This window comes from Malus domestica, chromosome 08 (genome assembly GCF_042453785.1).
Source record: "Malus domestica chromosome 08, GDT2T_hap1".
NCBI classification, from domain to species: Eukaryota; Viridiplantae; Streptophyta; class Magnoliopsida; order Rosales; family Rosaceae; genus Malus; species Malus domestica.
In genome coordinates, this window is record NC_091668.1 from 20,035,277 (window position 1) to 20,047,847 (window position 12,571).

At 37.8% G+C, this 12,571-nt stretch overlaps 1 protein-coding gene across 1 annotated transcript; it reads right to left on the reverse strand.

The window, feature by feature from the left end:
- Positions 1 to 1,070: 1,070 nt before the first annotated feature.
- Positions 1,071 to 4,567, reverse strand: LOC139198434 (auxin transporter-like protein 3). The gene is made up of 8 exons (XM_070827190.1): positions 3,852 to 4,567; positions 3,533 to 3,718; positions 3,213 to 3,325; positions 2,947 to 3,130; positions 2,719 to 2,816; positions 2,399 to 2,606; positions 2,043 to 2,300; positions 1,071 to 1,550 (listed from the first exon to the last, which is right to left on the reverse strand). Exons 1-8 carry the CDS (start codon positions 4,008 to 4,010, stop codon positions 1,356 to 1,358), a joined length of 1,401 nt encoding a protein of 466 aa, XP_070683291.1. The 5' UTR covers positions 4,011 to 4,567; the 3' UTR covers positions 1,071 to 1,355.
- Between the last annotated feature and the right edge of the window lie 8,004 nt (positions 4,568 to 12,571).

Here is a 12,571-nt window from a genome sequence, read left to right on the forward strand (position 1 = left end):
TTCATTATCAAGGATCAAAGTGAAGTGTTATGTCAATCTCAATGACCATTTTAGCTAAAAAACTGCCAATAATTTAGTTCCATTTGGTCTAGTTGTGCCAAGGACTAGGTGATTGAAGTTCTTAAACTGATTTGACTATATATCTTTGTCGTTAAGGGTGTACAATGCAAATTGGGTGTAAGGTACTTACATACAGAACATATCACATCAAGAGTTGTGGCATCGACAATTGGTCACACACGTACGAGCTGCTATTAATCATTGATGAGTTGTGAGACTTAGTTTTATTAATGGCTGATATTCATATGCTCATGTACAGTCAATGTTATTCCTCTTTAATTATAATTAGGGCGAGAAAATACCGTCAACTTTTGCAGCTCGAGATTCATATGATATATCTGCTTATATTATAGAGCAGCAGCATGATAATGTTTCTCAAGCAAAGTCTACACGCAAAGTCCAAGATCTGTATCATATTACTAATACATGGGGCCTTCTAAGCACCCAATAAAAACAGCTAGCTATATCGCCTATTTGAGGTCGATTTGGGCGCTGAAAAACCTAACCAAAACGTGAAAAAAGTGAGCTCAACTTTGGCCTTTTTCACACTCTGGCGCACATTCAGATTGGCCCTCATGAACCAATTATCTCTTTCACCATCCATTGCTCAGCACGATATCAACGTGGCGTGCATGCCGTACGTAAATCTAGGTCATATAAACTGTATATGTTCTTCAGGGGTTGAAAGTAGCAGACATGGAGCCACACGGTTGAAGGCCAAGGGTATACTTCGTGTGAACTTACTCATTGCAGGATATTCAAGTTATGATGACGTAGATGTGATATATGACTTGTAACAACTTAACAAGGTTTTGTTAAACATGATCTGCAATAATAACATTCAGAGGAGAATGATGACTTCAACTATCAGCAAAAAGCAAAGGATTACAATCATTCCTGAAGAATTTCAACATTAATTAACTAAATATAAAGATATGTTAAATGGATTATGAAATGATAACTGATAAATTTAGTTCTCGGCCAGAAGAGGAAAACCAGGGGAGTCTGCATTTCTTAATTAAAAAAGACTAAATAATAAACACACAAAGGTACAACTGTAGGGTCCGTATAAGGGTGGCCATGATAATTGCGATCACACCTTTTCTGAAAAGCCATCAACTTAATAGATCTTACAAAGAAAATAGCTAAAATAAAATATAAAAAAACAATAATACAAATCAAGTAAGGAAAAAAGAGAATAGAAAGTGTCACAAATGCCAATCTCTTTACACACACTTACATATGTATCTTTAAATTGTTACAAAAAACTTCTGGAAAAGTAGGGGAATCTACTATCAAGCCTTGCGAGGGGGGCACTGGTAGCACTTTGTGAATAGACCAAAGGTGTTAACTTGGTTTATGAAGTTAAGCATGCTTGCCCATCCTCCAAACCCAAATCCCACTATCAAAACCCATGCCACCACAAAGATGTTCATGGTGTATGATCCTGCCCAGCCTCCTAAGAATGATGGTGGTTTCTCCACAGCATTCTGTGTGCCATAAAAAACAGCAAGTAATGAATATAGATGCATTCATATGTTCATCCATATGTTCCTAACACGGTTTAATATGTTACATGTTATCAGATTGTCAATCCAAACCATGAATTGTATAGGTTATAGTTTGAATTAATGTATTTGATGGGAGGCAGGTATGATTTTTAGCAATTATTCTATCCCATGCAATAGTTTCATTTAAAGAAATGAAAAACAACAAATGAATATGTTAGATTATCAAACAAAAATAATGACTAATTTGATTATTCAAGTTTATATTTCTATAGCAACACAAATGTTCTCTTAGTATTAGTATGTCATGTCACTCAATTATCAATCTAGATTATGAAAATTAAGTAGGTTCTTATATGGATATATACAATCAAAATTGACAGTTTGATAACATATAAGATATATTTTAGATATATTTGACCACTATCCTTAGTAATGATTCTATCCCATGCAAAGTAAAAAAGAAAGACTAACCTCTCTAGCAGATGCAGAAGCAAAGGTGACCATGTGAGCTAAAGCAGGAATTATGTAGACAGTAAAGCTGACAAGAAGAGATCCAACAGTTGAGTTGATGGGCCCAAAGAACGGGAATATGATGGCAAGGAACCATATCGGGATCACCACTGGGAGCCTTGCCAGTGCCCTCTTCACCATGCTCTTGGTCTCATGCATCTGAATGAATTTCTCCCACACAAAGTACAAAGGAGTGCAAGCAAACCCAAACGTGATAAACTGCACAAATTAACCCAGTTATCAATCAACAGTTATACTTTATAAAACTAAACCCTAAATTATTGGAAGGTGATTAAGAAACTGTGTTAATTAATTACTTGATGAATGAGCATTAGGACTACTGCAGTGTCTCTAAATCTAGTCTTTGGAAGCATGGCTAGGGCATTGGAATGAGTCAAGAGATTGTCCCCGAATGCCCAGTACACAGCAGACGCAGATGGTAGGGTTAAGGTCAGCACATACAGTGTTGCCATCAAGTATATTAACTTGAATTTCTGTGGCTTCCACATTGCATGCATAATCTCCCTATAGGTATACAAAAAAAATTCATTAACCCTGTTAATCATATTAGTTAACTAAAACCCAAGTTATATCATTGCTGCTTATTTATTTATTATAATTATTTTCCAATGCTCACACTGTAACAGCATGTCCACCAAATGTGTAGAGAATGTTAGTAGCCCCAGTGAAGTAGAGAACCATTGTGCTTGGACCAGAGTGCTTCACTCCCTCAACCTTTGTGGACACAGAGAAAGTAATTATAATTAGGGTGTAGACTGCAAAAAAAACTTCTAAGATATTTGCTGATTTAAGCTAATTATATAATGAACTAATACAATAAATATTATAGAATTAATCTGGCTACCTGTCCATGGATAAGGGAAGCAATGGTGAGATACCAAGCAGTGTAAGTAGTCATAATAAGGCCCAAAAATGACCAAATTCTGTAATTATGGAATGAGGGGATGAAGACAGTTGTAGCACAGCAAGCTCCAAAGATGTAAGTCCAAGTTCTCTTGTCGAGATTGTCGTTTATATAGTAGATGTTACTGGGATTAAAACAAACGCATCAGACAAACCAACTTTTATGTATTTCATAATATTTAGTATCTTTATTTTATGATTACTTACCTTGCACAGGCAATTAACTGAATTACAGACCCAAAGAGTAGAAAAGTGCAGTTAAAAAAGAGGCCTACATTCCTCCAATGTTTTCCCAAGAGCCCATCAAGAACTTCAAACCACTGCAAATGAATTACCAATCAGTATTTGACGTTTTGCGTTTGAAGTGTTTTTCTCTAACGTCTGAAGTGTGATGTTATCGCGAGTTGAAATTATTTGATGCAAAAGAAAATGGAATTATGAACATTAACTGTACAACAAACCCCTCAACATTTCATGGCAAGATTTATAGACTAATAATGAGATTAAAAATTATAGATTATACATACCTGAATTACATGGTTCCTAAAATCCACCTTTTCTCTCTCCTTTCGAGTTCTGTACTCAACATATAGTAGACTGATGAGGTAAGCAGTCCAGCTTCCCATCAATCCATAAAAAAGCTGAAATAGTATTCCAGATAGCAAACCCAGTTGGGAAAACGAATACGGCAGTGTGAGAAGCACTTGAGCAACCTGCAATATATATCAAATATTAATTCCATTAAAACTAAGTGAAGATAATTAGCTACATACATCACATAACATAGTTATATTAATACAATGATAAACATAAGTATTTTGGTAAATATTAAGATTAAATATGTGCCTGGTTAGAAGCGCAGCTAAACCATGCATCATATGCTGAGCCACCATGCCAAAGAAATGATGATAGCTTGCTCTTGGCGGTTGTCTTGGCATCACTCTCTTCCCTTTCCATTTCGACGTAGTTTCCGGCTATAACAGTCTCAACCTTCTCGGAAGCCATTGTTATAGTCTTAGTGGTAGTGGTGCGGCGGTGTGGGAGGAAGAAGCAATGGATGAGTGTATGAGTAGTCTATAAATAGATAGAGGAAGTGCTTCTTTTTCACTGTTTCCACTCCTTAAGCTTTGCTATAGCTTATAGCACCCTTTGCTTTTTTGTAGATGTAATTTTGTGAGCAATAATTGAATCACCCAAGTGGAGATAGCTAGATCATCACCCTAAGCCCTTCAGGGTGTGATTGCATATATGTATATACATGTTAGTACATTAAAAAAAAAAAAAAAGTTGTAAAAAATCTTAACTATTACATTTTAATCAAACAATGTTATTCAAGTTTGTTATTTTTGGACACTTTCAGTGAAACCTTAAGTGCTTATATATGTAATTTAAAAAATTTCACCCATTGATGATCATGCAACACACATTACTATATGATGCTTATAGATCTTCATATGTTGAACATGGTAATTTTTACTTAACATTCTAGCTCAAGTAGTTATTAAGAAATTGTTAATTACTTGTGCACCAGACGTCATATATTCGATTCTCCAAATACTATCATGCACATTGCGCATACTATTTCACTTATATAAGATGATTTTTTCTCATTGTGTTGAAGAATATCCATTGGTGGGTGATATAGATACGTACCCATCAGGTACCATATGTATTCTTCTTTTCTTCCACCATTTCATTTTTAACTTGATATTTGGACATGGAAAAGCTGTTGATGGGCCAGTCCTAGCATGCATGTGCACGAGCGGGGATGACCCAGGATTGGGAGGTGTATAGATTGGTGCCTACTGATGGATTGATGATGATGAATAATTCGTATGGTGAGAAAAGTGAGATAAAACATGACAAAATCTCTCATTTGTTAATCTTTAATGAAATTAGCTTATAGAGAATGAGTTCACTATTACCGTATTATTTCAATTCATCATGCATTATCATGTGGAAAGAAATTTAAATATAATATTATTATTATTAAATTGAAACATCACGTGGCGCTAAACCTATTTCTTGTGAGTCTTTTTTTTCTGAAACTTGAGAGTGGAGGATGGATGAAATTAAAGTTTTGAAGGATTAGAGAGGAGCAGTTTGTGTGTGGATTTGAGTGTGAGTTTGTGTTATGTGGGGGAGCCTAAGAAATGGAGTGAATGATTGTTTCGAGGTGGGCATGGTGATAAACATGATTAGCACCACACGTGTGCCAACTGGCTTTACAAAAAGAGATCTAAAAACACCTTTTCTCCTCCTTTTTTTTTAAAAAAAGGTGGTCGTTAAAGGGTTCTTTGGGCCATTGATTCGGCTTCTAAATCATGAGATTAAATGGTAAGGTGTCTTCTAAACTCACTGTTTTAGCTGTGGCAAATTTTGAAAATTATGTTCCTTGTGTTGTAGGTCTATTTAACTAAAGAACTATAGAAAGAGGGTTTGCAACGGCAATAGAGAGAGGAGAGAAATTGGTGAATTCAGAATTGTGTATTATATCACCCCATTGTGCTTTTATTTATAGTAGGAGGGAAGAGAAAATTATTATCAAGTAATACAAATGAAATAGGACACTGTCTAAAAGATGCTATCGAATCCTAACAGGATTTGCACATTCACAATCTTAACTAAATTAGGGCTGTAACACACTCCCTTGAGTGTGTAAATACTCAAATACAATGTAACATCAGGTCTTCAGCGATGAAGTAAGTTCAATTGATGAAGTCATCGGCACAACAAGCGAATTCAAGTCTCAAACAAAACAGAAGGATGCCTAAGTAGTAAAACTCACAAAAAATCGCTATGGTAAAATCCTATATGGGGCAAAAGCACATAGTCTAAGGAGAAAAGTAAGAAGTTGCATTAAATCAAAATTATTCATCTCCATGACACAAGTAGAATACACAAAAGGGTATGACCAGCCCAAGATGGGTACCTCGTTAAAACCTCGTCAGGTAAGAAAAATTCAAAGGATAAAATGCTCCTAATCCAGGGGAAAATAGTACATTAAGATCAAGTGAGTATACTTCAGGATACTCTCACTAATTAAGTTTAACAAACTTCCAAAATGAGAACTACAAGTAATTCAAATTAAAAAAAAAAAAATTGTGCACCCAGATTCCATGAACAAGCTTATGAACAATAAACTTTGGCAATGACTTGGTAAAGAGGTCGACCAGGTTCTCCTGGGAACAAATTTCTTGATAATCTTATTGCTAATGTGAAAAGAAGAATTTCGGCGCAATCTGTTTGGTATTGTCTCCTTTGATGTATCATTTCTTAATCTGGTCGATACATGTTGCGGTATCTTCATAAACCGTTGTAAGGAGGTCAACAACGGAAGAAAGTCTGTAGGTGTTTTGAATATGTTTCACAACTACTTTCAGCCAAATGCACTCACACATAGCTTCATACAGGGTGAGAATTTGAGCATGGTTCGAAGAAGTCGCAACCAATAAGGTCTGCTTGGTTGATCTCCAAGATATTGTGGTCTCTCCAATAGTAAAGACATAACCCATTTGAGCACATGCGTTGTGCGGGTTGGATATGAACTTGCATTAGCATAATCAATAAGGCAAGAATCAACTCGAAGACCGAGGGGGTGGCGGCACTCGAGGATGCATATGGGTTGAATACGTCCAAATTCGTCGTACCTTTGAGGTAACAAAAGATGTCTTTAACACTAGTCCAGTGTATGCGTGTAGGCGCGTTGCTATATCTTGCAAAACGATTAATGGCAAACGAGATGTCCGGTCTAGTGCATTGAGCCAAGTACAATAAAGCGCCAATTGCACTGAGGTACGGACCTTCAAGCTTCAAAACTTCTTTCTCAACCTCTTTAGGACGGAAATGATCTTGTTTTGCATCTAGCGTTCGAACGACGGTTCTCAATTGCTTTGCTTTATCTTCATTAAAATGACATAATATCTTCTAGGTGTAGTTTGAGTGATGTACCAGAATACCATATAAACAATGCTTGACCTCCAGGTCGAGACAGTATTGAATTTTCCCAAGATCTTTCATCTCAATTCCGACTTTAAGTGCGTGGCGGCTTTCTCAACCTCTTTAAGAGTCCTAATGAGATTATGTCGTCTACAAAAACTACAACGATCGTAAATCTAGAATGTGACTTCTTAATAAACATGCATGGGCATAGTTCATAGTTTACATAACCCTAACTAATCAAACACTTACTCAAACAGTCATACCACATCCACCCGGATTGTTTCAATCCCCAATGAATTGCTCGATCTAATCAAGAAGGTTTTCTGTGGCACAGAACTATTTGATCAGTCAATGTAAGTCTTTCAAGAAATTTCTTATAGATTCCTGTATTAGGATCACAGAGAGATACGCGATTACCACGTTCATAAGCTACACATTCAATTTTTCAGAAATAGCCAAACTGATAAGGTAGTGAAACATTATAACGTCCATTACGGGGAAACACGTCTTCTCGTAATCAATCCTAGGACATTGAGAAAAGCCTTACGCCATGAGGCATGCCTTATATCACCTATTTCATTCTTCTTATTACGTTTCTCTACGAAAAACCCACTTCTAGCCAACAGGCTACACATATGGAAGTGTAGGAACTATGGGCCCAAACACCTTGTGCTTTGCAAGTGAATCGAGTTCGAATTAGATTGCTTGTTTCCATTTTGACCAATTTGTTCTACGTCGACACTCATCAATAAAACGTGGTTCAATGTCATCGCTTAATATGATATTAATAGCTACAATATATGTGAATGTATCATCAACTATCATCTCAAACTAACCCCAAACCTTATCCAAACTTGCATGGTGGACTGGAATCTCATGTTCTCAAGAGATGCATTCGTCACTTTAAGGATGTCTTCGTAATCTAGAATAACCTTATGCGTTTCAAATGGCTATATGTAGGCGATGGTCAAATTCACACTAGGTTCACTAGTTGTGCCGTTTTCCTCTTTTAGAGTTATGGATCCTTTGAATCAACTCCACCACGCTTCAAGGTAAGAGCAAATGATAGGCTAACCGCAATTATACCGTACTGCGCAACAGGTAGGGCCAACTGTCTTTGAGGGGAGGCTCGTGCTTCAGGAGTGATGTTTCGACGTACATTAGGTACATATATGCTTGCAAGCACTTTTACATTAGGTATATGTGATCATGTCACCTTTGCTAGATCGGTAAAAATATCTGGCTTGCTTTGAGTAACACTTTATAGATCCAGAATATAAGGCACTTTAGTTTCAGATTGTGTAGTACGGGGATCTAAATGAGACATCGTGACGTTTATCCATGAAAATTTGATGTGTTCTTCAGGAACGTTAACGTTCATATCTCCCCTTAACGATGGAAAAATGGTCACATCAAAGTGACAATTTGCAAAACATGTGATAAAGAGATCGCCTACCAAGGGCTCTAAATAGCGACTAAGTGATAATGAAATATAACCGACATAGATTCCCTTCTTCTCTGAGGACCCATTTTGGTATGTAGTGGCAGCGCTATTGACATATAACATGTGCACCAAACACGCCTAAGTGCGAGACGTCAAACTCTTACTCAGTAACCAATTGTAACGGTGGGTGGGATTTAGTAGCGGTGGGCTTAGGCTAACCATCATAGTTGCATGCAAAATTGCATAGCTTTGGGCAAATACTGGAAGCTAGGTGCGCATGACCAAAGTCTGAGCAGTCACTTGAAGGTGCTTAATGAACGCTTCTGCCATTTTAGATATAAGCATAGGATACTAGATGTTCAAATTTAATCCCGAATGACATGTAATAGTCGACGAAAGACTACGACGTAAACTCTCTAGCATTATCCAATCAAATTGACTTAATCGGATAATTAAGGTGGTAAGCTCTAAGCTTAATAATTTTTGCTATGAGTTTCGCAAAGGCAGTATTCTGTGTGGACAGTAAACAGACATGTGGCCAACGAGTCGATGCATTAACCAACACCATAAAGTATTTGGATGGCCACAAGTTGGTTGGGTAGGTTCACAATTATCGCTTTGAATCCTTTGAAGAAACTTAAGGGATGTCATGAATTACCTTTGTATTTGAGGGTTGAGTATTCAACTTCCCAAAGAGGAAGCTTGACATGACATATGTCCAGGATTAGTGCTCAAACTTCTGGTTAAGCGATGCTCGTGAGATACTTTGAGGATAAGGCGCATCATATCTATTCCTAGATGTCCCAAACGGTCATGCTAAAGCAAGAAAATGCTTTGGAACCTGGGCTCCTGGTCAACCATGTAATGGGCCTCTACGACTCGAATGGTTGTGACATACAAGCCATTCTGGAGGCGTTCTAGCTTATGAATACGCTTATGGCCATATTTGTAAAACATGATACAAAGATATTCCAAACCATTCTCTTAAGTGGTTTCGACATGATAATTATTCCCTCAGATATACCAACAACGTTCTTTTAGAAAGGGGAGAATAAAGGACCTCTTTAATAGTTAATATGGTAGCATTGGACAACATGATACGGGCATTGTTGTAACCCTCATTAAGATTGGATAAGCCTGAGAGGGTCGACAAAGGTGAATTTTTAGGTACGAAGTTAGTAAAATAGTGACTTCACGTAATACGGTGTCCGTAGTTGCACTATCTACCAAACAACTAACATCCGCATAAGACATACCGATAAATTAATAAATTGAATTGGTCACATGCATAAAGTAATTTAAATTTCATTCATTCAATTAATGATTCGAGAAATAATATCCATAAGTTCAAAACAAAACACCAAATAAATAATTCAAGTACATAGAAAATTATTTGAAAAATTTAACCCCAAAATTAAAAGGGGAATACGACCACTAATGGGTTCGGCTACTAGGGGAATTTGACTCGATATGTCTTAGGAAATTTAAATTTATTATTCTATAGGAGCTGATGCCTCTTGAAAATCAGAGATCTCCATGGTGGTATCTCGAGATTATTCACTTGTGCAAAGTTTGTCTCAACCTTATGACAACATGAATAATCTTGGTGATAGACTCAAGGGAAACTCGACAAACACGTGACCAATATTCTCTAGAACCACAACGATAACATATATCTAGATCAGTTGAATCCTGGTTGGCTTGGAATTTGCCCTTGTTATCAAAGTTAAGACCCTTAGAAATCAAGGAATCGTGCTTTGGGGCCAAATTTCTTCCCTTGTATGGGCCTCTGCTCAGTCGATCTTGGGCCCATGGCTGGGGATTCTGCCCTTTGCTACAACCATGATGATTTTTCATCAATAGCAAGTTCTGCTTTTCAGCGAGAAGTAACACAGGGCAAATCCAAAAATTTGGTAAACTTATATGCCCGATATTGTTGTTACATGACAATATTGGTGGCACGAAATGTCGAATAGAACTTCTCCAAAAGATTATGTTAACTCAAGTTCTTGTTATATAACTTGAGAAGTGATCGAATTCGACAAACTTCAAATTTGTATTCATTCACAAACTTAAAGTCGAAAAAGCGTAAGTGCTGCCAATCCTATCTTACTTCAGGCAAGAATATATCTTCTAGAAATCAAAGCGATCTACCAGAGCAGCCGAAGAGTATGTGGATCCTCTTTAACGAGGTATTCTAGAAATCAAAGCGATCTGCCAGAGCAACCGAAGAGTATGTGGATCCTCTTTAACGAGGTATTTGGCTTGCAATGCATCATGCATATGTTTTCAGATGAAAATCATGGCGGTTGCTTCGTCAACTTCACCAATCAGTTCATCTGTAACCTCTTCTATAATGGTTCTGAGACTTTTGGCGATGAAATCGAACTTCACATCTTGGACCCAATTCAAGTAGTTTATGCCAGAGATTTCCAGAATGGCAAAGTCGAGTTTATTCAAGTTCAACATGTCGCTGCAATAATGGGAACAAGATTATGGTTATTCTTATGACAAAAAAAAAAAGTAAAGAACCATAAACATAAAGTAAAACATTAGGGTTTTATAGATATGCATTGCTTTAATTTTACATGAAAACTTCAGGTTTCATGTTGTGTATTTTGTTTGAAAATGTTAGGTTTCGAAGGCACTAAATTTGAAACTACAGGTTTGAGTTTAGATGAACTTCAGGTTCATAAAAGGGGTACCTACTAGAACACATAATACAATATACAATTCAAGTGTACTGAATTTGAGCCACCAAGATACTACCGACGTAGAAGAGCAGCTGCGCGGATTCCAGCACTTTGATACTACCGATGATACCCTTCGTAGAGACGTGGCCAACATGAGCAAGTCACTGTTTACAGATGAAATCGAGAAAATTGAGCCACTGTGAAAATTCAACCCGCCACATTTCACCTTGTTCAAAGGACATGAAGATCCGAACAGACACTTGATGCACTACCGAAGCGCCATGACCCTCTACTGCAGCAATGAAACTCTTATTTGCAAAATCTTTCCCACGACGCTCCAAGGCGAGGCGCAAGACTAGTTCCACACCCTGCCGCCACGACCAATCCGAAACTTCAACGAACTTTTCTTGGTTTTCACTAAGGAATATTCATTCTACCGCTCGATCAAGAAGAAGTTTGACCACCTATTCAACATGAAGAATTACCCGAATGAGTCACTCCGCATATACGTCAAAAGGTTCAAGGCAGAGAAGGCGAAGATCGTCAGATGAGATGATAACATTGCATGCTTAGCTTTCCGAAATGGGCTCCAGCAGATCACCCACTTTTTGGAAAGTTGATCATAAGTGAGAACTTGACCCTGGCAGACTCTTATGCTTTGGCAGAAAAGTACTCCCTCTGGGATAAGGCCAAGTGCTCTCCAAAACTGCCTAAGCATCCATGCAAAGACGCAGAGCTGACTCAGAAGAAGGCAAGCGATAAACCACTCAGTGATAAAAAAATAGCCAGGAAGCAGACACAATGACCGATCCCCAACGAAATAAGGGATGGTGCCCAAGACGTACACCAAGTTCTCAGTCCCTATCAACTAGATCTTTCGCAACCTTAAGGACAAGCCTTGGTTTAAAATGCCACAACCCATGAGAGGGGACACATCCAAGATGGACTAGATGAAGTACTGCGCATTCCACAGAGGTTCGAGGAACGCAACCAAGGACTACACCACACGGAAGAGGTACCTTAAGAAACTTGTGAAGAAAGGCAAGTACGACCAGTATACCGACAGGCTAGTTACCCAGCCAAGGTGAAAAGTAAACATTAAAGCTGAACCCCCAGCCAAGATGATCAAAATCAACATCATTTTTGCCGAATCTAAGCATCTAGGGGCCACCAACAGTTTCAAAAAGAGGAAGATCCAGCAGGCGAGATCGGTTTTTCAAATTCAAGCCGTAGATGCTGAACCTGGACCAATCATCGGCTTCACCGAGCAGGACGTTGAGGGAATAGACTTTCCCCAAGACGACGTCTTGGTGATTTTTGCTCAACTGGCCCATGCCATCATTAACAGAATTATGGTGGACAACGAAAGCTCAGTCAATATACTACAACTATCAATTATCCAGAAGATGGGCCTGGAAAGCTTAATCAAACGTAAAACAGAGGTCTTGACCAGATTCAACTGACTTACCTCAACTATCATTGGCACA

Coding starts and splice junctions, on each gene's coding strand:
- LOC139198434 (XM_070827190.1), bottom strand. CDS start 4,010: ATGGCTTCCGAGAAGGTTGAGACTGTTATAGCCGGAAACTACGTCGAA. Junction 3,719..3,851: donor TTAGCTGCGCTTCTAACCAG/GCACATATTTAA, acceptor TATATATTGCAG/GTTGCTCAAGTGCTTCTCAC. Junction 2,301..2,398: donor TCCTAATGCTCATTCATCAA/GTAATTAATTAA, acceptor TAATTTGTGCAG/TTTATCACGTTTGGGTTTGC.